This window comes from Anomalospiza imberbis, chromosome 19 (genome assembly GCF_031753505.1).
Source record: "Anomalospiza imberbis isolate Cuckoo-Finch-1a 21T00152 chromosome 19, ASM3175350v1, whole genome shotgun sequence".
Lineage (NCBI taxonomy): Eukaryota > Metazoa > Chordata > Aves > Passeriformes > Viduidae > Anomalospiza > Anomalospiza imberbis.
The window spans coordinates 8,992,761-9,018,168 of NC_089699.1; the positions used below are offsets into that span (position 1 = coordinate 8,992,761).

The 25,408-nt window shown below is 51.0% G+C and overlaps 1 protein-coding gene across 21 annotated transcripts in view; it reads left to right on the top strand.

The window, feature by feature from the left end:
- The window catches only part of CACNA1G (calcium voltage-gated channel subunit alpha1 G), a 143,662-nt gene that overhangs the window by 24,627 nt on the left and 93,627 nt on the right, over positions 1-25,408 (top strand). For all 21 annotated transcript variants that reach the window (XM_068209573.1, XM_068209590.1, XM_068209591.1 and 18 more), the window contains exons 2-3: positions 20,545-20,656; positions 21,153-21,286. In XM_068209573.1, coding sequence (XP_068065674.1) covers positions 20,545-20,656; positions 21,153-21,286 — 246 coding nt within the window. The remainder of the gene's footprint in view (positions 1-20,544; positions 20,657-21,152; positions 21,287-25,408) is intronic.

Consider the following 25,408-nt stretch of genomic DNA (forward strand, 5'->3'; position numbering starts at 1 on the left):
GACTCTGTCCTCCACAAGCATTTCCCTGGAAGCTCCTAGCATTAGCCATCACCCTGGTGCAAAGAGGAGGTGCAGGGCAGCACCATTTGTCCTTGTGGGGTTTTAGGGCAGGTATTCCTGGGCAGAAGTTCCTGGTGTGGCTGTGCTGGGCTTTGGCAAGTGAATGGCAATGGCTCTAATTGTGCCTGAATTCCTCTGAACCACAAGTGAAATCTGCAAAAATACAGAAAGTAAACAGCTCGGGGCCGAATTTCCCAGTGCTTTGGGGAACCTTCCACTAGGAAAAGTTTCTGAGCTGCTAACAAAAGGTCTGCCTCTCCTCCAGCCTGCCTGTGTGAGGACCCCCTGGACTGGGAGGGATGCAGCCACAGTGCCATGGGGACTGTGCTGAGAGCTGGACTGACTTTATGCCTTGGAGCAGCTTGAATATTTTCTTCTTGTTGTTGGATTTTTGTTGTTGTTGTTGTTGTTTTGGTGCATTTTTTTTTCCTCTTTTATTATTCCTTTGCTGCTCGTGTCTGCCAAACAGGGAGGTTTTAATCTCCTTCTTGCAGACTGTGAGAACAATTGCCAGGATGCTGGAGTGACCTTTGCTGCACAAATAGGAAAGATGGCAGTGGGAACCAGCCCCCCCCATTGCAGCCTCCGTGGCCTGCCCTGCCCTGGGGAGCTCTGCTCACCCCCAGCTGCAGGTGCTGGAGGGGAAAGAGGCTCTGGCAAAGAGATGAGCAGCCCTTGCCTATCTCTCTCTGCATGCTGGCAGGGTCTGGGAAAGATGCTGTCCCCTAAGCGTGTCCCCTGGAGTGGGTGGGGCTGTCCCCAAGGGTGAGCATCTCTCACGCTCCCCCCATCCTCCCTTCTCACTGGTCTGGTGCCCAGCCCCTGGGTCACACTGACCCTGAGGAGCTCTGGTCAGGGCTGTGACAGTGACATGGAGACCCGTGAATCTCGTGGGCTTAACTGCACCCAAACTGTTCCATATCAGCCCCATCCCCAGGGAGCTGGGTGGCTGACTGGGTGCTGGACCTGAAAAGGTGGTAAATTTGGGGGAGAAAAACCAAGTTGTGCATCGAGAGGTTTTTGGGATGCTCTCCGTGGGAGAAGCCTGACTTTCCTGGGAAACATCCCCTCACTGGACCCACTGTCCCACCCAACCACAGATAATTCCCAGTGACCCCTTCCCCTCCTGCTAGGGATGGTCTCGGCTCCTCCTGACCCTGCAGCTCCATGGGGCAGCTCTGGTTCCCTTGGCCTCTCCCTGCAGGTCAGGCCTTTCTCTGGCTCTCCTCCAAGTCTTTGGATCAGCTCTTGGAAAACTAAAGCCATAAAGTTTGCCCCAGCTGGAATAGGAACCCGCAGCGGCTGGCTTGGGAGGCGAGCACTGGACCCGGTGGTTATTTATAATGCAGCAGTGAGGTTAAAAATAACAGAAATTTGAGCTCAGGAAGTTGTTTTGGAGGATAAGAAGCTTTTACTTTGGTATTCAGATGCCAGGTCTAGTGCTGGCCATCCTCTGTCCCTGATGTCCCCATGCTGTGTCCCTTGGGGGTCTGCAGTCCCTTCCTTCCTTCCTCCCAATGCGTTGGGTCCTGTTTTGTGTCCACAGGAATCATCTCTATTCCCAAAGGAAGTGGGGGCACTGAGGGAAGCCCCCAAACTGTGCTGTGCCAAGTGGTGGTGCAGGAGTGAGCAACTGGGGTGTTCTGCTCAGGGGTCCTGGTGGCTGTGGGGAGGGGACAGTGTGTGGTCACAGCTCCTGTACATGCCCCCTGGTCATGGTTATTGTCACTACAGCTGTTTGTTCCCCTGGGGTCAGAGGGGCTCCCACCCCCTGCTCCCAACCTCTCCACTGCCAGCCAGGCTCATCTTGAGCCACTGACTGCCCCATTCCTGGCAGTTGGAGTCCTTTCAAAGCCTTCCTGGGGGTCTTCTCTGACATCCCCAGCTCCTCTCACTGCCAGTCATGGGTGGGATGCAGGCTGGGAGTCAGATACTCCCCTTCATGTTCCTGGCATCCTTGCACAGGGAGAGCCAAAGGGTTTTGCCACCTAAAGCCTGAAGCTGGTTGGTGACACAGTGTCCCCCGTGACCCCCCTTCCAGCCCACTGCCGCCCGAGACACCAAATCTTCCCAAACCCCTGTGCAGGCACGTTTCTTGGCATTGATGTTTTATTTTGCTTCAGCTCAAACCTTTCCCCTGTTGACACAGTGCCAGTTTTGCTCCAGCTTGCTGGGCTGAGCAAGGGTGACCTTTCCCGTGTTTGCTGTCTGGGCTTAGGATCCATCTATGCTCTGCAGCCCCAGTGCAGCCAGTGGGTGATGGGGAGCACCCAGCAGGAGTGCAGTGCCACTTCCCCTTTTCATGTCTGTCCTCCTGGCTTTGGGCCTATCTCCTTGGACCCAGCTGTGTCTTGTTTTCCTGGTGCAGAGCCATGTGGGGAGCCAGGCTCCCCCTCCACCTGTGCCTCAGAGCCAGGGAGGCTGTCCTCACCCAGGCTCCCTATAGGAGGTGAATTTCCCAGTGAAGGACTAGATGTAAAGGGCTGATCTGTCCCATCTCTGCATCACTACCCGCATCGCAACCCTCTATTAGCAGGGAAAAAAGATCCCCTCTTCAGGAGGGAACTTTGAAGGTTAATCCCAGGATCACATCCTCTGCAGGAGCATGCCTGTCTCTAACCCTGGACCCAGGGTATGTGGGTACACCCAGTCCTGCCCACCTGAGTGAGGAGAGTTTCCTCTCTCTGGCCTGGGACACGCCACAGTTATTCCATCAGGGTGAACGTTTTGGGAAATGGAGCCAGTTGCCACACAGCCGCTTTGGCAGCATTTCCAGCTGAGCAGAACAAGGCAGGGATGGAAACTGGAGATGAGCTGGAGGCTCCATTTGTGACAGCAGTTCCTGTGGGATTCATGTGGACTCGCCTGTCTGGTTCTGGATAGCAAAAGCAATGTGTTAAACCCTGTGGGGGCTGTCCCAGAGCATCACCAGCCCCTTTCTTCCCACTAAGTCTAAACAGCACATGAGGCCAAACTTTGCCATTTGTGATTTGTGAGGAAGAGAACTCGCTAATGTTACTTTTTGGCAAAGTCTTGCTGAGAACTCCTCGAGGGTGAAATGAAACGGGGTCACAGAAGGGTTTAATTCGGTACGTTGTCCTTCAAGGGAAGGAAAAGTCAGACAAGAAGTTTTAAACATTTTATAAAAATATCCACATGTGCTCAGCGCAAAACTCACCGTCTTTACCTAATTTAGAAAATGACTTTATATGGAGAAAGATTTAACAGTGCTCCATGGAGGGGAAGAATAATGAATACGTCTGCACCAAATCGCGCTGTCATCTGAAGATCTCCAAGTGCTTTCGAAAGGATTGGAGAGAAATAATTGTTCTTCACTTCCCTGGTTTTAGAAACTGAGGCATGGGATGAGAAAGCCTGAAAAGTGCAACTTTCCTGACTAATTTTAGCTATTTGAAGTCCAGATCTAAGTACCTAAATAAATGACCTGATTTTAACAGACAGCTGGTCAAGTCTCCAGGGTGAACAAGTCAGGCTCCGTAGGTCTGCAAAGGGGGCCTGGGTCTGGAAAGGAAGCCTCCTTCCCTTAATTTAGCACCATCACCACAAACCTTGCTCAGATTTAGGGTAAGATGAAACTAATGAGAAGGAATCTATCTGAATTTCTTTGAACTTAAGAGAAAAATAGAGAATTTCTGTTTGGAGCAGCCTTGTTGTAGACATGTGAGTTCAAATCCCTTGGTGGCTCTTGGGGACAGGGGCTGGATCCCTCTGGGTCTGGGAAACAAAAGCAACCCAGACTTTTCAGCCCTGTTATCACACCCCAATCTCTGAAATTTATTTTGTAATAAATAGTGCAGATAGTGAAGTAAAAGAAGGAAAAGAGTGAAGGACCTGCACTATCCTGAGCAGCTGAACTGCTCCTGGTGTGGGGAATTGCATAGAGATGCAATGCATGGACCATTTCCCACCTCTGCAGTGGTGGTGGGGCCGAGACTGCTGGTCTCAGCTCCAATCCTGCTCCTGCTGCCCAAATATAGCCCAAAATCCCTTGAAAGGAAAATGTGATCTCTCCTTCCCAGCTGAGCAGTCTGCTGGGTTCCCAGGGTCAATCTCACCAGGAATGAGCAGCAAAATGCTTGCAGAAGTGGAGCTTTGAATTAGGTGGGCTTAGCTGGGATCCTAAATCTGAGCAAGTTGAACCTGAGGACAAATGGGGGCTGGTGACTTGAGCTGGCAAGTGCGATCTGTTCCCAAAATGCCTGTCCAAGCTGGGAAGATGCTTCCCACAGGTTGTCCTGCAAGGGCAGTGGAGACCCTTGGAGAGATGCTGGCGGGGTGGTGATGTGAGAAGAGGGCAAAATACCTGTCTTTGTATTTTGCATCCTTGGACAGCCCTGAGCTCACTTGTGCACCTCTCTGTGTACAAGACCAAATTATAATTTAATTATGAGTGTACAACACCAACTCCTTCTTTGTGATCAATGTCTGTCTGATGAGTGAGAATTGTAATAAATATTTCCTGTGACCAAGGGCTGGTCCCAGCCCCAGCACCTGCATCTTCTCCTCTGCATTCCACAGCTTGCTTTATTTTCCTTCTGTCCTCCTGCAAAATCACCTCCCTCTGAAGAGGGATAGCTGGGCTGGTCATGTCCAGATTTGTCAGGTGCCCCTGAAGCTCCTCCATCCCAAATCTGCATTGCCTCAGGATGGAGCGCACAGTGTGACAGGCAGGGCTTAAGCATGAATCTGGCTCCTCTGGTCGCTGCTGGTGCTGGCAGATTCCTGCCTGATTGCCCCTGCCAGAGCCCTGGGGACTCACGATGCAGGAATATTTTTCCTCAGCAGGAATATTTTTCCTCAGCAGGAGCAAGGCGTTGGGCACCCAGCAGCACTGGCAGGGGAAAGGCACCCAGGCTTTGGCATTTTGCTTTCTACCTGCTGTCTGATGGTTCCATGCCTGATTTTTTGCTCCCTCCCCATTTTCAGTCTGGACATGATCCTGTGTGCTGCAGGACCGTGGGCATTGCCAGCAGGGCTGCCTGGCTCTCTTGGTGCTCAGTGGGAAGCAACTCCTCTTGCAGGTGGCTACTCTTGTGGGAAACCCATCTACCTTTGCTTTCTCATAATTTAGAGATATCTCCTGCTCAGAGTGCCTGAATTGCACCTCCTGGCCTGCTGGCACTGAGGGCAGGAGGAACTGTGGCTGTGACACAGATGAGATGGGAAAGACCAGATCAGGGGAAAATGAATTAGGACACACAGAAGTCCCCTTGATCGGGACAGTTCTAATCCGGCTCAGTTCTCCTTATTTACAGTTGCCGAGAGGGAAGGCAGGAGAAAAGCAGCCTGGCAAGATACACAGAGCTGATCTCCTTCCCCCAGCTGCTTTGCTCTCACTAATGTATTTGCTGGCAGCGCTCGCTGTCCCCGGAGCATTTTGAGCTCGGTCAGAACAACTGTTCACAGCCAAAACAGAAGTGTCGGAGCAGGCACAGGACTGGGAATGGCTGGGAGTTGATTGGAGCCCTTAGCCCCTCAGTAGGGGATGCCTGTGGGGAAATGAAGTGCTGAGCCCTTCTGTGTCCCCTCCTCAGCTGGCAGAGATGGAGATGCAGCAGGGAAAACTTGCAGCCCCTGACTGGGGGGTCAGCACCAACAGGGTATTTGTTTCTGCTGAGGGAAGGGACTGGGCACTGGGGCAGTTCTCCCAGGCCATACTGCTTGAAAATACTCCCTGAGAAGCCTCAGGGCTGCTTCTCTCAAGCTCAGGACTCAGTAAGATGAGTAGAGACATCTGAGAGTGCTGCCCTGTACTGGGACACGATAAAGGACAGAGTCCTGAGGGAATCGATTTGGTTGCACTTTGCAGTGTTGCAGAGGAGATCAAAATCTCCCCCAAAAATCTCCTACGCTGTAAAATGAGGCATTTGATACCCCAGGCTGCAAGCACGTGCTTCTCTTCTGAGCATCTCCGGACCTGAGCTGTGCTGGGACAGCGGCATTGCAGCGCCCGCTGCGAAATAGTCCAGCATTTTTAGTATGGCCTGGCGCAGTCGCTGCACTTGTTACGGGCAAAAACAATGAGAACTTTATGAGGTGTAAATGTATTGTGCCTGAAAGCATCCATGTCCCGCTCAAGCTCCAATCATGCCCATACTCATTCTACACCTCCTCTCCTCAGCCAAAATATCTTGTCTCCTTGCAGGCTCAGAGGAAAGATAAATATTAGCACTTTGAGATGCTCTGATCTGAGTTTCTGTCTGTGTTGCTGTTGTTGTGGTTAAAAACCACTTTTTCTGGCTGCAAAATTCATCAGGGTCCAGTCTCCAGGGTTCAGAGGGAAACCGGAGCAGCTGTTAATGAGGGAGCAGTAATATCTAGAGCTCATTTCAAAGCAATAATGGGATTAGAAAGGAGACAAACATACATTGGTCGCGTGCTTGATGGCTTCATTTTCAGCTTTTTTGTTGCTTTTCACTTTATTGGTTAGAACATCCATTTTGCATTAGGCAGCAGATGATGAAATCACATGGGATCAGAGAGAGGTACCAGCGATGGGCTAACATGAGGAAGTTTGAGCTTTCTTGGCCATTTCAGAGAGTTTTCACCACACGGAGCAGGAGTTAGAAGTGCACAGGGAGCAGGAGCAGACAATGAGTCTGTGATGAAAAGAGAGACAGGACAGCAAAGGGCAGGAGCTGGAAACTGCAGCCCCTTTATCGAGGCTTGTAATATCTTATTAATGGAAGAGAAACTGCAATTTTATTTTGTGGAAATTCTTTTGTTCCACATTAAATTTTAAAGCACTTTGCTTCATTACAGTGTCCTGCCAGAGCGTGCTGCTGGCAGGGAGGAGCTGCCCTTTGAAAGGTTTTGGGAGAGCCCATGTTTGTGTCCAGGCTGAGGGAGCAGGGCAGGGGTGCAGGGTCCTTCCCTGGGGCTGTTACCCCAAACCCAACCCTCCTGTCACACCTGCTGAGCATCACCCAGAGTCTGGGGTGGGGGTGTGGAAAGTGCCAGGGGTGGGCTGTGGTGGGCTGCATGCCCTTAGTGGGTGCAAGGGCTTGAGAAGGGCTTGCCTACACCCAGAGCTCTTTTTAATTAACTCCATGTGCAGGGACATGAGGATTCTGGAACGGGAACAAGGAACCCTTATTCCCCAATAAGCTTGTCCGCACATGGAGTAAATCAATAGCAGCTCATCAGGAGCTGTGTGCTGGCTGGAGATGCAGCCTAAGGATGAGTCACATGCAGAGAGGGGGGCAATATAAAAAGAAAAAGGAAAAGAAATCTGAGGTTTGAGTCCAGACCTGGACTTAGGAATGGCCATTGCGTTTCTGGTGTGCCAAACCAAAGGTTTTGTACTGTGTCCCTGTACACTTTGTACTGTGTCCCTGTGTCCTCTCCCCTGCCTGCTAATCCTTGTGGGTGGTTGGAAAAGAATTTTTCACCTTGATCCCATGATTATATGCTGGGCTGTGAGTGCCTGAATATCAGGACTCTTGGTGGCTTTTAGCTGGTTATGGGTTGGTCCTCACTGAGCTCCAAAGCAAATGGTGCTGGCCTTGGGCTCCCAGTGAGAAGACAATTGAATGGGCTGGGACTGAACAGCTCCAAGGATATTTTGGAATACCATAGGTTGTCCTTGTTGCTTTTCCTAAGCCAAAGTGAGAGAGGCTCAGATGATGTGCAGAAGATTGGGAACCTGGGGAGTTGTGTACATTTTTCATGAAGCTTTTTGGGAGATCAAAAGCATTAGAAATCATTTGGTTTAAGGTTCCTGAAGTGACCAAATGCCTTGAGTGAGGCTTATCCAGAGCAGCCTGGGGCTGTTCCAGGACACAGCAGTGTGCAGGGCCAGAAGCTACAGAAGTAGGGTCTAGTAAAGGTTTTGGAAAGGAAAGGATGAATTGCTTCTTACTTCTTGGGGGCTGAGTGCCAAGAATGTTTCTCACCTCTGTCCCAGCCCAGCAGTTGCTGATGGTGAGGGTCAGGACATCTGCACCAAAGGTGCACAGTCCCCCTTGGCAGGAGAAAGACCCCCAAAGTGACAATTTCCACCCAAATGTGCTCAAACCAACCTTGTTCCCAGTTATCTCAGTGAAGATGAGCTGCGGAAGAGATGTGGAAATGGAGCCTTTGCAGCTGCCGGGATCTCTCTGCCTGATTTCTTTCCAACACCAAGAAGCTCCTAGGGCAGTGGGCACCCAGCAGGCACCAGGATTTATTCTGCAGGAATGAATGAATGGAATAAATCCATTTTAAATGCCAGGTTTTGACACAGGTGACAGGCTTTAGGAGGTGGCAGTGGCTCAGTCCCTGCTCTCCCTTTGTAGAGTTTTGACTCTGTCACACCACACTGTCAGGGCTGCCAGCACAGGAGGAGCCACTGGGGTCAGAGCTCGTCCCTGGCTGCTGCCAGAGCCCTTTCAAGGCATTACAGATGGTGTGCCATCCTCTCGCTGAGCTTCCTGGCTATTGTTAGCTGCTGTTGAAGCCTGACGCTAATTAAATAGGGTATTTTGTGTTTAATAAATTCCTACTTGCCAGCAGGAGGGCACTGGCCAGATACCTGCCAGTGCCACTGCAGGGTGGCAGCACTGGAATGGTTCTCCCTTAGAGTCTCCTGCACCCCTCAGCCCTGTGGGTGCTACCTCACAGGGTTGCATATCCCTGCACCCTGGCAAGCTTATCTACCTGATCCTTGGGAAAAAAAGCCCCCTCCCTGTGGTAGCAGCACCTTGGGATACGCAGAGGGATCTTCAAATGCTGGGAGCAGGATGAGCATCCCTGGTGCCGTGTCCCATCGTGTCCCCTTTCCTGCCATCCCAGGCAGCCAGCCCTGTGCTCAGCCTGTTTGTTCCCACTTCCCATCTTTGCAAGGAGACTCCAACGCGCTGTCATGAAGCTGAAAGCATCAAACTGCTGCGATGCCCCAAACCCCCGGGAAGCTCTGGAGCACTGCCTGCGTCTTGACTGCTGGGAAGGTGGGAAGCTGCCCCTGCTGCCAGCCAGGCTTCATCCTTCTCCTTGGTTTTCCTTGCTTGGAGGGGAGGCCAGACTGGTCTGTTTCCCCTGAGAATACCGGAATCACACTTGGACTACCACTAGCAGCAAGCAGGTTGCTGGGAGGGAATTGCAGGAGTAGAGGACATGGTTGACTCTGTGCCCCTCTCTTGCAGCTGTCCTTGCCTGGGCAGAGGAAACCAGGGGCAGTGCCATCCCTGCAAGCAGATTCCATAGGATGTACCTTAATTTTTACAGAATAGCTCCTTTTGTCATCTTTTCTAAGACTTCAGATATTTCATCTAACATCCATCATGCAAACCCTGCAGTGGAGCCTCTGCTGCTTCTCGTACACCTTCCCTCCACATCCGCCTTTGGTTTTGGGCAGTGGGGTATGGCATGTATAGGGCATCACATCAGAGTGCAGGCCAAGGTTTGGGCTGGAGCATGCGGGGTGAATCCTGCTTTTAACCTGGCCTTGCCCTGTTTGCCCTGGCTGCAGCTGTGTGGCTGTGTGAGACTGGGAGGTGTTTTGGGGTGGCATCGCCTGTGTCCACACAAGTGCCACAGCAAAGCGTGGCTCCTGTACTGAGCACCATCCCAACCATCTCCTCCTGCTTCTTCCTTCCTCTACCACCTCACTCCTTCTCTGCAAGCAAGATGCTAACCCATGAGTTTCTGCCATGGATTTGCCTGCAGGGTTCAGTTAGACCAAACACCCAACTCTGCTGAGCCCCTGCTCCAGCTCCTGCTGCCCACGGAGAGCAGCTTCCTGCTCCCGGTTGTTCCACATAAGCCTGGGGTGGATTTTAGTCACTGTGGGATTTTGATGTGCTGTCAGGATTTTTCTGTTCCTGCAGACGAGTGTTCCTTGTACACACCTCAAAAACTGAGTCAGGTGCACCAGCATCTCCCAGTGAAGTCACAGATAGGCTGTAGGCTCTTCCATGCAGGGAAAAAAGCAGGGATTGTGGGCTGGAGTAACCTTGACCTCCACTTCCCCACCTGCAGAATTCCCTCCTTGCTACTCATCTGTGTTGCTTTCACTGAAAACAGCTATTTTTGTTATTTTTATTGATCATAGACTTCAAAACCCAAAGTGTGTAAGATGGTTCTAGTCTAATTAGTACTTAACCTGCAACAAAATATTGTATTTTACATTGATTTTTTTTTTTTTAGAAAGGAAACATTGGCTCAGTTTCTAAATGAAACACTTTAGCAGGCCATTTGGAAAATCATCACCATGTTCAGACTTTGTAAACATAATTTCTTTAATATTCTTTTTCCTGCAGCTTGCAGCCGGGTAAGAAGACATACACAAAAATCGGTGGGTGGTTTGAGTCGCCCCAAAGCTGTATTTCTCCAGCAACACTCTGAATGGAAAGTTGTACCTGGCATTGGCTAATGCCAACCAGTAAGCAGGAAGGGCTTGGTTCTCCCTGGGTCATGCACAGCTCCCAGAGCAGGGTTTCCTCAAAGGAGGCTCTCCCTCAGCTACCCTTCCAATCACAGCAAGTCAGACCATGCCCTCAGAAACTCCTGGGGACCCCCCTGGCCAGTGTCCCCCGGACAGGGCAGCAGTGAAGGGGAAAGGAGAAGGCGTGGGGACATGGGGTCTGTGTCCCCCAGCTCTGCTTTAAGCCGTTTGGACCCTTCCAGCCCTTCTGCCATGGCTTGTTCCATAGGCTTAAAATGATTCTGGGTTTGTCCTTGGATTTGTCCTTTGAACTTTTTGTAAGGTTTGGCCAGGTTTCCTTAGGGACTTTGAGCTTGTACCCTTCTGCAATCAAAATACTGTGCTGGGGACATGAAGGGCACAGCTGCAGCAGATGTGGCCAAGAGCTGGATGCTTTTGGCTCCTCTTGGAGCCACTGCAGCCAGCACTCTGCTTCTCCTCCTGTCTCCCTTTTTCCTCCCCCAAGCCCCACACTGCCCATTTGGGGAGTACAAATGGACAAACCCCAAAGCCCGAGCTTCTCTAGGTGTCTTGGAAGGTGTTTGCCTCAGTGCAGTGGACATGAGGCACTCACCAAGCATGGCTCCCTGCTTGGTGAAAGAGGGTGGGTGGAAGGTGCTGTGGAATGTCCTCATTCCTATTTGCCTTTTAGGACTTCTTGGTGATGACTCTGTGGGTCTGGCAGTGTGAGGTTTGCTGGTGAGGGCTGTGCTGTTCTTCAGATTCTCTGCCTCTCTAGGAGGGTTCTCTCCCAGGATCCTGCCTTGTGCCATCATTTCCCTGTCTGTCGCAGTCTGCACATGAGCATCCCTTGCCCAGTGACTCTGGATGAATGGGAATGGGCTGAGTGGAAGGCTGGGGCAGGGTAGAAACAGGTCATGTGTCTGGGATGGAGATGGGGTTGTTTGTTTAGCTTGCTCACCAAGAGCTCTTCCTCTGAGGTTTCCCCTGGCCCTCAGTCAGCAGAGGGAATTCCCTTTCCCTCTGCCCAAGATCCAGCTGGGATTGCTGCAGGGAACATGCAGACCAGCTGTAATTGCTATCTCTCCCCATGTTCACCAGGTTTTGTGGTCCTCACTTGGTGCCATCCTGCCATCCACTTGTCTGGGTGATTAGGGATGTGCTGGATTAATCAGCAGAGGTGGTGGTGATCCTGCAGACCTGTCCCATCTCCTGCACTGCCCCAATGACATTCTCCTCCCTGGATGCATCTTTCATGAACTTTGTGTATATTTAATAGGCTGGGATTTGGTTTCAGCTCATGTGGGAGTTTGGGGGCTCAGAGGGCTGCATCCTCCAGTGGGATGTGGGTGGGGGAGGAGGAGTGGTCCCCAGGGGAGAGGTTTGTGGAGGGAGGCAGAGAGCCTGTTTCACCTGTGACAGGCAGGGTGCTAATCTTCACAGGGAATACTTTGGCTTCACAAGGAATATTTTGGCTCTGCAGGTGTGGGCACAGAGGTTTCCTGGCCAAAGAGGGTTAACCCAGTGTTGGTGGGAGCAGAGAGTGAGCTTGTCAGGGATGGTAAGGGAAGCAGAGGAGCTGCCAGGACAATTAGCACTGGCTTGTTCTCCCCAGCACGTCCCTGGGATGTAATCAGCCTGTCGCTTCCCTGGCTTTATTAATACATTGATATTTGGAGGTCTTGGCTCTGTGCAGCGTGGTGCCTGCCAGCCAAGCCTCTGTGGGAAGTGGGGGTTCAAGGTGGCATGTCTCTGGGCATGGCAATGCCTCATTTTGGAAGCTGTTCAGGCTTCTTCCTTGGGGACTGATGGCAGAGGAGGAGGAGGAGGAGGAGGAGGAGGAGGAGAGACATTCCCTCCATCTGTGCGCTGCCCTAGGAAGGGATTTAAATCACAGGTTTGCAAAAAAGAGGAAATGTGCCTGATTTGCTCAGTCTTTGAAGCCTGCAGGAGCCTGCTGACAATGATCCCCTTCTGGCTTCAGGCAGGTCTGTCTCAGAGGGGATCTCCTTCCCTGGCCATGGAGCCAGGCACTGTCAGCTAGGGCCTCCATCGTGGGGCTGGGGCAGCAGCAAGGATCAGGCTGTGCTCCTGCAGCTCCCAGTGAGTGCAGGCAGGAGAGTTTCTGTTCCCAGGGTCGGTACCCTGGATCTCATCTACCCTTCTGCGCCAGCAGCAGAGAGTGAGAGATGGTCTTGAAGGAAATACATCAATATTAAAATATAAATAATAAACATAGATTAAAAATCATATATATATGCTTAGGACTAGTTTTATCCCCATCCATCTTTCCATGAGTCTGGGAACTCCTCTTCCCTGTCCTGTCATTCTTTCCCCCTCTAGTGTGAACTTGTCTGAGCAGCACAACCTCCTTGGCACGGCAGCCCTGATGCCACATGTGTGGCCATGCAGAGCCATCCCTTCAATTCCTTCATTTCACCAACTGTTACATAAATCTGCTTTTATACTGAACTTGTGGACGTCACTGGAGCTCTGTCCATATCCATAACATCACTGTTTCCATGGGAACCAGCGTACTTCCAAGGGGGAAAAAGTAGAAGGAGACTAAAAAAGGACAAAGAAGGAGCAAAATAAGACAAATATGTGACATATCCCAACTATGTGTTGGTGTAGGATGTTACAAAGATTTCACTGCAACTTGTTTAGGCAGCCTTGCATAATGGTTTTTGTCTTGAGTGTAGCAGCAAGCAGAATCATGGATGGCAGAAACTTAATAGTATCCCAAATATCCAGGGTCCTTCAGTGAGGAAGAGATGCCTCTGGCAGCTCTGCATGAGGTGCTGCTCTGTGTAAGCAGCAGGGGAAGATGCATCTGCACGTGCTGCAGCATTTCCCTGGGTTTCCATGGGTTTTCCTCCGTCCTGCAGTGTGGCTGGATCTGTGCATCGGGAGGAGGTGGCACTGCTGGGTGTTGTGGATGTGTCCTGGAGAGCAACTGGCACCGGCTGAGCTTTAGGGGCAGGTGCTGTTAAGGGACATTTACAGTGAGTGAATTTAAATATATATATCTGGGGGTTTAGTGTCCATCCAATGTGCACTTTATAAGGCGTGGTGGAGGAAAGGGTCTTAAATAAGTTATTGAGCCTCAGCAATGGCTTTGGCAGATTGAGAGTGTTTTAACTGGTAGCCACAGTCTCCCTGTGGAAGACCTGGCCATTAGGAAGGATTTTACTGTTCATGACAACATCTCTGTTAATGCCATGTGTGAGCTGCTGGGAGGGAGCCCATCCCCTGTCTCTGTCACAGGAGGTGATGGCTGGTGCAGAGGATGAGCTGGGAGCTGGGAGGGACAGGTCTGGGTAGAGGATGGGAACGTGTTCCCACCTCTGCAGCCCCATTCTGGTGGGATGAATGGGAGGAGTGCCTGTCCCTGAGCCACCCAAATGTTAGCTGAAGGTGCCAAACTGTTGGGAGAAGGAGTTTGGGGGGAAGTTGAAGCTTCTGTGGAGGTTGGTTTGGGCAAGCGAGGCTTCACCTTCTTCTCTTCTGCCCTTCTCTCCAGGAGATGCAGAGCAGTGGGAGTTGGGGTCTCAGCACATGGCTTCGGCTGGTGAAAGAGCTGGTGAACTCCACGGGGCTCCCACCTGACCCATCCTGCTGGACCAGGGCTGGGGCCATGCACTGACCCTGTGCACCAGTTCATTTTGGGCTGTTTTGGTCACTGCTCTTGGTGCTGAGATAGGCGTGAGGAGGAGGGAAGGACTGGGATGAGAAGCCAAATTAAATTTAGCCTAAAGTGCTCCTGCTTGACATTTTATTACATTATATTATACGATATTTTATTTATTTTATTAAAGCACCTATCCTTGCAGATGCTGGTCCCAGAGCCATGCTGCCAGCAGCTGAGCCCTCCCAGCTCAGGAGTTAATTGCAAGCAGTATGTAGGGCTTTTCTTAAAAGCTCCAGCTCCTGAAGTTTGGAGATTATGCAAGTCACTCAGCTTGCAGGATTTTTTTTTTATCTTCATTTTTTTTTTTCTCTCTTTAAGCAATAAGATTTTAAACCCTTTTGGTTGCTGGAAAAAAGCTCTTAAAGTAGAAATCTAAAAGGTTACCAGGAAACAATACTGAAACTGTAAGACAAATAAGAACCTCATCAGGGTTTCAAAATTTTTTTTTTTTTTAACCAAACAACCTTTTTTGTCACTCCCCATCCCCTCTAAATACGGCATCATTCTTTGCCTCATCACTTGGGTGGATGAACAGGGCTCCTCCACACTGCTGAGCAAATCCTACCTCTCCCTTCAGAGGTGGCTGCATCTCACAGGCAGAGGAGAGCATCTCTGCCTGCAGCTGACAGTGCTGATTCTAAGTCCTTGGGAGAAGAATGATAAGACGATTGCTCCCTGAAATCCCCCTTTTCCTCCACTTTTGGGCTTTACAGTCCCTTTTATGTGTTACAGGGCCACTGGGGACTCCGTAGTTTCGCCAGGATGGGAGCAGAGTGCTGCCTTTCATGGCAGAGGGAAGCAGCCAGCAGTGCATCCCTTTGAACATCTGCAAGCCAAAATGAATTAGAGATGACATTTCCAAAAACACTGCCATGAATAATCGCCCTGTTTTGGTTTCCCAGGTTTAATTGTGAAGCTGCATGAATTAAAAGAACCTCTTGCATCTGTCTGCACTGGGAGGGAAATGGTTTTGAAGAGCTGCAGAGCACTGATGAGGCAGGGATGCTCCTGCCTGGCTTTTTCCCAGCTCAGAGCCAGTGGATGGGGATATGCCAGGTTCAGTGGGGTCATGCCAGCTCCTGGCAGTGTGTCCTCAGCCTGCCAGCTGCAGTGACCTGGGATGGGGCAGACTGCCACACGGTGGAAATGGAAACTCTCTCTGAGCAGTGCTTGAATTTTTAAACCCTTTTGTGCAACCTCACTGGAGGAGCCTCTGAGCTTTGCTTTCCAGGAATGCCCTGGCGATGGGACTTGCCTGGCACAAATCCCTGCAGACCACAGGGCAGAAGGCAAGTGCTCCATCACACGTGTGCCATGAGCATGCCAGGGCTGCCGTGCCTGCAGTGGCTTTTCCATCCTGCCAGGGAAAAGCAGGTCTACCGCTGCTGTGGTGCTGTGATGCTGCAGGAAGGGCTGTAAATCCTGCAGCATCTTCCCTGCTTCAGCCTGAGCTTGTGTCCCTCAGAGGGACAGGTGGGAGCAGGCCTGGAAAAGCATCTGGGAGGGCAAAGCTGTAGGGTAGAGACCACATTACAATGACACTGGGGGCAGATCCCTGCCAGTGCCTGGCTGCAGGTCAGGGAAGTGGATTCACTGGATAGAGATAATTAATTTGAGAGCACCTCTGGCGTTGTTGCATCCACAGAGGTGGAAATGCTTCCTGCAAATGCTAAAAGCAAAATACAGAGGCCAGTCTTGCTTTGAAAGGAATGTGGTAGGAAAAAAAAAATTAAATCTAATTAAATGTCCAGGACTGTGATGGGAATCCTATAACCTTTAACTGGGCATGACATGATGAGCCTTTTCCCATTGCCTTGGTGCAGTCAGAGGCAAAGCTGGGAAGGGGTTATTATTTCCATCTGTGAAGGCAGATTAATTCTGAGGACTTTTAACTTCCCTTGCAAACGGCCTAAATTAATGTTTTAGGATTTTAGTCCCTGTCTTCTCCCACCGCCCCCTCCCCCCCAAAAAGGCCAGGCCCTGGAAGTGCCATTATGCTTCTGTCAAAGGGGTTATTTCTGGAATTGATGATATGAATGAAGCCTAAAACTCCACTCTCATTAACGTCTGCAGCTTATCCCGGTGTCACTCCTAAGCTGGTGGGACTTGGTGACACTGCAGGGGAAGGCTGTCATTTCAACCCAATTTTCATATCACATTTGCACAAAAATTTCCAGGCCTTGCCAGCACTTTCCACACATTTGTCAAATCCCAGCTGCTGTCCCAGTGAGTGAGGGCTTCTCCTGGCACAGAAGCAATGGCTGTGGGTGCTGATGGGGCACTTGGTCCTGGATGTGATCTCTGGGTCGAAAAAAACGACTCCTTGCTCTAAAAAACAGGCAGCAAAGAGTGCCCAGTGTCACCTGTCTGGATCCAGGGGGTTTTATGCATTGCTGTGGTTGAGTTTCATTGCATGGTACAAACCTGCAGCCCCTGGTGCTGCAGGGCTGCCTCCCCTTGCCCACGGAGCCCTGCTCCCATCGCAGTGCTTGTGCTTGAGGAGGGGTGTGGAGGGCTGTCCCACCCCACCTCCCAGCAATGGCAGCTGCTGTCCTTGGAGAAGTAGCAGCTGTCCTTGGAGCTGCTTCTTCGCTGGAGAGTGGGAGGGGGGGGTCAGGAAGGGAGAGAGAGGGATGCAGGGAAGGAGGAGAGGGGGAATGGTGGGAGCTACCTGGGAATAGCAAAGCATCAAGGGAAGAAATAAGTATTAATCCCATAGAAGAGTGTGTGTCCCTGTAGAGCATCACCAAATGCTCCCCTCCGTACTTGGCTCAGTCAGTGGCACTTCCCCAAGGAAAGGGACCCCCATCTCTGGGGCACAGAGGTGCCTGCTCTTCTCACCCCCAAGCCAAAGAGCCCTCCAGGACCAGTGCAAGTGCTCCAGCTCCATGGAAAGAGTCCGGGATGCAGCTGGACTGAACATCTTACCTGGTTACTGCTGCCCTTGGGCAACAGATCCCGATTTAATTCACTCACTGGTGAATTTGATCCAAACTTCTGCAACCAAATCATAGCAAGCATAATGCAATATCTTTCTCTTTTAATTATATTAGGCTGTGTAGTGCTGGCTAATTCAATCTGGGATTCTTGCCTCTTAATTACGAAAGGTCAGGTGCTGTGAATCGTGGGCACGTGGCCACTGGGAGCACTGGTGGTGGGAAGGGGCTGAGGGCTCCTGCTCTATGAAAGGGCTCCTTTGGTAACAAGTGAGTGACTTCTGGACATTTTCCTTCTTTTTTTCTTTTGTTCTCTCTATCTTATGAATTTTAAGAGTCAGATTACAACAGAAGTGTTACTGCGAATTTCTGTGTGGCAGAAACAGATTTTTTTTTTTAGTTGAAAAGAATCTGTGAGGATTTTGGCTGCCTGCCTTGAGCGCGTTGATTGTAAAAATGTGGATTTTCAAGAATATGCTGGGATGAGCAGGTGACCCTTAAAAGCGGTGACTTTCTGACACCCGTGGGGTGGATGGGGTGATCACCTGCTGTGTAGTCATGAACCCCATTATTAATCCTTTTTCTTTTAAATATCAGCCCTGCTTGGTGTGAGGAGGGGGCAGGACCCTGAAGGCCAGCTCTGTTCCCTGCAAATATTTATCTCACGCACTGAGGGCTGTGGGCTCAGCTCGACACTGGGTGGTGGCCCTCCTTTCAAGTATTCTCCTCCTCACCTGAACTGCTGGCCAGGGACCAACACTATCTCTGATGCTTCCCCAGAGCTGATTTGCCCCTTCCCTGCAGCAGTGAGAGGCATTCAAAAAAGCACCTTCTGCTTTTGCTAATTGACGAGTTTCCCTTTGTCAGCCTCTCGGCTCAAAGGAGGGTCGGTACAAAGCCATAGCCAGCAGCACTTTGTGTGCCTCTGAAAATCCCATTAGCAGAAGAAAGAGCTTGAATCTTCATTCAGCTGGAAAAAAAAGAGGGGGGAAAAAATAACACTCCCCCCCAGCCTTCTGATCTATCAGCTGAACATTAACATACTGCCCTTGGCACTGCTGGGGTGCCTGTCCCAGGAATATTTAATCAGGGTGAAGTGTTATATTGGACTGAAATGTATGTGCTCCAGGGAGAAATATGCTGATAAGTGGTCTGCAGTTAAATTTGGGATAAAAAAACCTCTGCCCTCAGCAAATAAACACCCCTCCTGCTCCCTCGGTCCTCCCCGCTCTCCAGGCTGTTTTCCTGCCTGCAGATGTTTGTTCCTGCAAGACAAGTTGGGATGTGGGGAGGGCAACCCTGAGAAGGGGGGACAGGATAGGATGGGGGGACCTTCACCATAGCCATGGTGAGCAGCATGGGGGAGGCCATGGCTGTGCCAAGATGGGAGGTTCTGGCCCGGGGCACCATGTCTTTGGGCAGGTAGGGGCTGCTGGCTGTACCATGGGGACCCTCTTGGAGGTACAGATGTGGTTTTGGCCCCCAGATCTCCCTGCTGGCCACAGCTGGTGCCCTATGTGGGGCAGGTTGTGGCATCTTGGGGGGCTGCACTCTCCTGGCTTCCCTCCACTTGCAATCAGTCACTGGTACACTCTAATGAGTATTGAGGGGCATCTGAGGCATGATACAGACTGTGGCATGCCAGGGAAGGACAGGGAGGGTGTCTTTGGTGCCATCCTCTGCTCTTCCATTTCAGCCTGTTGTCATCCCTCTGTGCCAGACATGGGGCTGTGGTGGGCTCGGCTCTGCTCAGCTGCCCTGGCTGAGCATTAGGGCTGTGCTGGGTCTTGGACAGGGAGGAGGTGAGATCAGAGTGGCTCCAAGCTGATGCCCACCATGGTTGTGTGCCCGTCTCTGCTTGCCCAGGAATTTGCAGTCCCCAGCCAGCATCAGCAGCTGCCTACTGGGGCAAAAGCACCCCCAGCTGGGATGGAGTGTATGGAGGAGATCCACATCCAGTGAAGGCTCCTGTCCACTGCCACGGAAGAATTTGAATGGATCTTTGACTGTCTGGGGACTTGTCTGTCTGTCTTCCCAGGTTCTGACCCGACCAGCCCAGCTGTCCTGGGACATCCTCACTTCCCTGCCGCATATCTTGCACAGCCCACGACGGTGACATTCCTTCTGTCACCCCTTTGGGATCATACAGGGTTTCTTTTAATTCTTTATGTTCCCAAGGGCTTTGCAGATCCTTGCTGGCAGAGCCCTGGACATGGCTGGTTCTGCTGGGGGATCTTCCCAGCCCCCCAGGATGGGGATTCCCTTCAGTAGCTGCCCCTTCTTCTGGCTGCCCTCCATGCCTGCCCCTACAGGACTATAGTTAGGCTAAATATCCCAGCCCATAGCCCCCCACCCTGACAGTTGGAATGTCTATCCCAATATCCTGTAAACATTTCTCCCAATTAAGATCCAGATTGTTGACAACCAAACCGTGACTCAGCCCCATGTGATTTTCCAGGAATTCGCCCAGGATGGGTGGCGGGAGCTGCCAGCCCCAGGCCTGTGTGCCCGGTGGGGAGGCACCCGCTGATTCATCCTCACCTTCCACTTCCCCAGGCAGATAACGCTACAGCACGGGCTCCTCAACACCACCCGCTGCTGTGTTGCAGTGAAAACTCTCGTCTGACAAGGGCCATGCTTATTTTCCTGGAGCACAGAAGCTGCTGCTGGCACTCAGGCAGGAGCATGGCCCTACTGTCTGTGGGTTCTGGCAGTCGAGAGGGTGTTTTTCATACTAGGCTGGAAGATAACCCCAGCACCACACTGAACCAGTGCCTGGATTTCCCATCTCTGTGCTCCTGGAAATGGTCCCAGAAGGATGCAGGAAGTGGGTACCTGGTTTGAACCATCCCTAAGGGGATGTGCTGCAGCAGCACATTATTCTGCCCCAAAAGTGCATCCAACATCTGTTCCAGCAGTTCAGCTCTTTCAAAATTGCTCCGAGAGGCAGGGAGGCAGAGTACAGAATGGGCTCTGCTGGCCCTCACTTAAAGGCTTTTAGGCTGTTCATTAATGGGTTTGGCAATCTTGATTTGGATTGGGAATGAAAGTTTAAGCAGTGGCTTCGGGGAAACACCCCTGGGATAAGCTGGGACATGGTTAATAGAAATCGTAATGTTAAAGTGCTTTTCTGTAAAATGCTAGGAGAGGAAATTAATGGTGTGGGGTTGTTTAGTTTTTTTGCTAAAAGTTGATATTGCTCACTTAATTAAATGTTTTAATCCATCACATCAGCACTCAGCACTCTTGCCATGCAACTTCCATTTTAGAGTGGTTTTCACATCAGCTGTAGCCACTGATGGCAGCATGGGGAGAACACATGCAGGTAGCTCAACATGTAACCCCAGAGAACGCCTAACGTAGGGAAGTTGGTCTGCTCCTGGCCTTAAAGACCAGGAAAAGCTTTCCAGTTCAGATATTGCTTCTCCTGGATGCACCTCTGGGTCTGTTGCCTCCTTGATGGGCGTGTGCAGATGGTTTGAGAGGGTCAGCATGCTGGTGATTCTGCTCAACTGTGTGACGCTGGGCATGTTCCACCCCTGCGAAGATATCGCCTGCGACTCGCCACGCTGCAGGATCCTCCAGGTACAGCCCCGGCGCTGCTGGAAGCTCAACAGCAGCCTCAGGTTGATGTGGAGAGGGAAGGACTGAGCTGGCTCCAGCCATGGTGGCGTGGTGTCCCAGGATGTCAGGTCCTGCCTGCACTGTCTGTCCTGTGAGCACTTGAAAAATCCTGGTTTTAATGCTCGGATGAGAACATGCAGTGCTGTCAGACAAAGCCCCTGCCAGGCTGTGCCAGCCCCAGACTAGCTAAACCTTTCTGGGAGTGCTTGGGGAAGGCCAACCATCTAGATGTCAGTGAAAACAGAGCCCAAAATATACTTGTCCCATTATCCTGGCACTATGGGTGCTGTTGGACCATCTGGGCTGGGGAAGACACAGGGCTGCTCTCAGCACAGCTTCTTCCCAGGGATTTAGCTTTTAGAGATGCAAGAGGAGACCTTGCTGGACTCAGGTTTCTAATTCCCTCCCTTGGTGCAAGTGTGCAGGAGCATCCCTCCTCCCTTCCTTTCTTTTGCAGAGCTTTGATGACTTCATCTTTGCCTTCTTTGCTGTGGAAATGATCGTCAAAATGATTGCATTGGGGATTTTTGGGAAGAAATGCTACCTGGGGGACACATGGAACCGCCTGGACTTCTTCATCGTCATTGCAGGGTAGGTCTGGGGAGGCAGGTCCCCTTCTTCCTGAGTCTCTCTGTTATTATTTATGGCTCTGCTCAGCAAGCACTGGATCTGGGGGAGCAGCTGGTTTGCAGCAGTGAAGGCTGGGGGCTGGCAGGTGTTGATGTTGGTGTTGTCCATCCCAGCTTCCCAGCAGGGATCACTCCTGAGCTGCAGCTGCCCCTCTGGTGCTCTCAGTAGCTTGAGGGAGAGCTGATGCTCAGTTCACGGGCAGAGCAGGGCAGGGTAACAAAAGTTGTTTGTGGTGGATTTTGACCAGCCTGGGGCTCCTTTTCTGGGTACTGTGCTTGGCTCTCTTCCCTCCAGCCCACCAAATGTTTCAGTTTCCATGGTTGGAATGGGCAGTTGGGAGCATGGAGGGTTGTGCCAGGAAGGATTGTTCACTGAAACATGCACAATTGCCCTCATTATTATACCTTTTTTTTTTTTTTTCTTGAGGGAAAGTGATCAAGTTCTCCTTTCTGAGTGTTTTCATTTCAGAGGCACCTGGTTTGAATTAAAAGCTCTTCCAGCATCTGAGAATCTCCTGGCGGAGGCTGGAAATACACATGAAAAGTCCTTGGCCACTGGCCACTGAGCTGAGTTTCTTTGATACACAAATTTCTTGCTGACTCTCACCTCCCGTCCCTGCCCCAAGACCCCCAAGACTTTTGGGAGAACAGCTGGGTTTTGCCTCTTTTGATAGAGCTAGGGATCAAATTTACTAGATTTTCTTGGAAAGAAGCAGAGGCTTCTCCCAGCTTGTTTGCCTGGCATGGGTTTGGTGTCCCAAAGAAGGGGCAACAGCCCCTTGTATGGTTCAAGAGGGGACAGCACCTTAATGAGTTTTGCTTATGGTCTAGTGCTGACCTCACAGGGACATGGCCCATGCCTCTGCTAGTCAGCTGGGAGAAGTAAAACGGAGGTGCCAAGTCTCTCAGTGCATCCTTGGCTTGAAAAATTCATAGTTGCAGAGGTGAAAAGGTTCAGTGAGCTTCAGAGCCAAGAGCTGTATTTGTCCCCATAAACCTGTCTTCTGCAGGAAGCCACAACCTTCTACTTTCCAGCCCCACCAGCCTCTGGCTCCTCAGTTTAGGAGAAGGCTCAGGGTTTCCTCCTGAAATGTCTAAGCAATATTAGGGACAACAGTGATGGGATGCTGGACAAGAGGGAACCACAGGTCCAATCAGGTCTGGTGGGGTTGTAGACACCAGCAGCACATCCGAGGGCTGGAGCTTGCTAAGCCACCTTTATTTCTTCTTGTTGATTATGTCTTGTACTGGAATTAATTATGATGAAGAGCCCAACCCAAGCAAGGCCTGACATCCTATCTGGGGAAGCATGGTCACAGACACTGGGCTGTTCCCAACTCCACTGTGCTGGAGTACTGCCACCTTGCCCTCCCAGCTTGGTCCTGCCTTTGCCTGTTGACCTTGAAAAACCTTTGGAGCCAGACTTATCCCTGATGTCATTCTGTGGGGACCCACCATGATGGGACCTCCACTCTAGAGGGACACCAGCCAGGACCATCCTTATTCCTATGCCAAAATATCATACTTCTCTTTGCTTAAGCAAAGAAATCTCTGCATACCTGCTGCACCTGGCCAGGTGTTTGGGTATGTGAGAGTTATCTCCTTCCTGGGCAGAGCTGCATCATGGCACAGATCCCCCTCTGCAGCAGCTGCTCCCCCATCCCCATCAGGCAGAGACATTTTTTTGCTGCAGAGGTTTTATGCAGCATGGTAGCCTGACCCTCTCGTGCCTTCTGCCAGGTCGGCTTTGCCTCTCACTAAGTGACGGCTCTTTCCTCCATGTGCATGAACTGTTCCCATCTGTGCCCCGTCAAAACCAATTCAGCTGGCAAAGGATCTAACTGGATTTAAATACAAAGCAGAGCCTCTCCTCCTCCAGCACGGGCTCTCTCTGCTCCCTTTTGTGCCCTTTTGCTCTCCTCCAATCCTAGCACATCCATCCTGGAGTGCTGCATCCTACTTAGAGCATTGCTGCAATCCTGGAGAGCCTTCTGAGTGCCAGGGAAAGCCAAAGGGGCTGCAGGAATTGGACACTGCTGTAGCAGAGAAAAAAATAAAGGACTCAAGCCCTTAGTAGACCTAAGATATAGGTAAAAAACACTGTAAGTGCTGCAGGGTCAAATCCCAACCAGACAGAGGGAAACTCCTCAGATAGCCCTTAGTGCAGCTCTTTGGTTCCCAGATGGGTCAAACTATCCCAGTGAGCACCCAGCCCATGGTGCTCACAGCAGAGCACAGGAGCAAGGGGTGAGCCGAGCTCTGCACGGAGGAATCCTGCATCTGAGCAGGTGTCAGGAAAGAGGCCAGAGCCAAACTGGGGCCCTGGAAAGTGTGTGCCAGGGCAATCCTCAAAACCCAGCTGGGTTTGCTTAGATACCAGATAAAGTGAGTCATGTTTTTATGGAGGTCTCACAGAAGGGTCTCACAGGTTCCCCAGTGAAATGCCAGGGGAGGAGACTGAGGTTTTCCTGTGGTCCCGTTGACCACAATGAAGCCATTCTCTTTCTGCCTTCACATTTTTTCTCTGCCCTTTATGTGCAAGACATGGGAGGAGGGAAGCAGCAGCACAGTGTGAGCTCCCCAGCACCCAGCAGGACCCCGAGCTCCGGCTCTCCAGCTTTCCTTGCCACTTCCTTTCTCATGGGCTGCAGAAAGTGATGTCAGGGGAGAAGAGAAGCAGCAAACTATATCTGTGGGGCATCAGGTGGGGAAAGCATGTCATACTGGGGCTGTACACTCCCACGGGCACAGCATCCACAGAAATCCTTCCCAGCCACCACTAGTTTAGAACAGGCTTCAGCCCACACTGCCCTCCCCCACCGCCCCTCCCCCCCTCCCAAAAAAGTCCCAACTTATAGCATTTCATCTTCCCCACTCTCTGAGAACTTTCTAGATCTGACAGTGGTTCTCATTGTGGAGAAGCCTTTTCGTGCATTTGTGCTGTAAATCTCCTTCCCTCTTGGAGTTCTGGGAGAGCCTCTTGGATGCTGTCCTTGCTCCTGCTGGCCACTTCTGTGGGATGCCATTGAGTGCTTCTCATCTCTGTTAAACTGTCCAGACCAATCTCTTGAACTCATGGAGTGTAAATGACTTCTTTGTGACAATGTAATGCAATTAGTGCTAATTATAGAGTGTGTAATGTCTGCAACACATCTCTGTAATTACAGTAAAACTTGCCGGAGATGAGAATAGTGCTGTATTATCAAAACTCTGCTTAGGGAAACACGGCTTTGGCTGTAGGTTACAGAGCTGCATGGGGAAAAAGGGAGGGAAAAAAAGTGATGAATGGCATAATTATGTTGCATTATTTTTAGAGGAGGGCATTTGGGGAGTTTGCTTGTGAGAGAACACTTTGAAGGTTAACAGGCATTGCAAGCAGCTCTTGCCCTCTAAAGATGATTCGATACCATTCTGACCTCTCCCAGCATAAGACACAGATGTACTGAGGATGGATGCTGGTTGCATCCCAAAATATGCAGAAGTGGTTTCGGTTTAATGCTGACTGGGGCTTGGGCTGGTAAGCCACAGCTGTGGGATGGAGATGGGCCCTCACTTGGTGTCTCCCTGGCCACTGTAGGACCCAGCATCCACTATCTTCCCAGCAGGGCACAGGAGCACCTTCTCTGCTCAGTCTGTGGGAAGAGGATAGCCACAGACTGAGGTCTCCCTTCTGCTCAGCTGGAGCCAGCCCTAGCCCCACACTTTGCTGCAGTCCCAGCAACTTGCAGGAACACAGCTTGGTCTGGCTTTGTTCAGATAAGGACTTCCATGACCTCTGCATCTGTGTAGATTGAAATGGGCTTTAAGCCATCCTCATCAAAAAACCCCATGGTGTGATTTTGGAGTTATCCTGTGCAGGGCCAGCAGCTAGGCTTTGATCTTTGTGGTTCCCTTTCAGCTCAGGAGATTTTGTGGTTCTATTCTGTAATTCTAACCCCAAAACAACAAAAATCCCTAATGGTTTATTGTTTTCCTGTGAGAGAGCTTTACACCAGGGGATAATTTGGAGCTGTCAGAGCTCATAGGATTCTTCTCTGCCTTCCTGTGCCCACATTCTGCTCCCCACCGAGCAGGGCTGTGCATC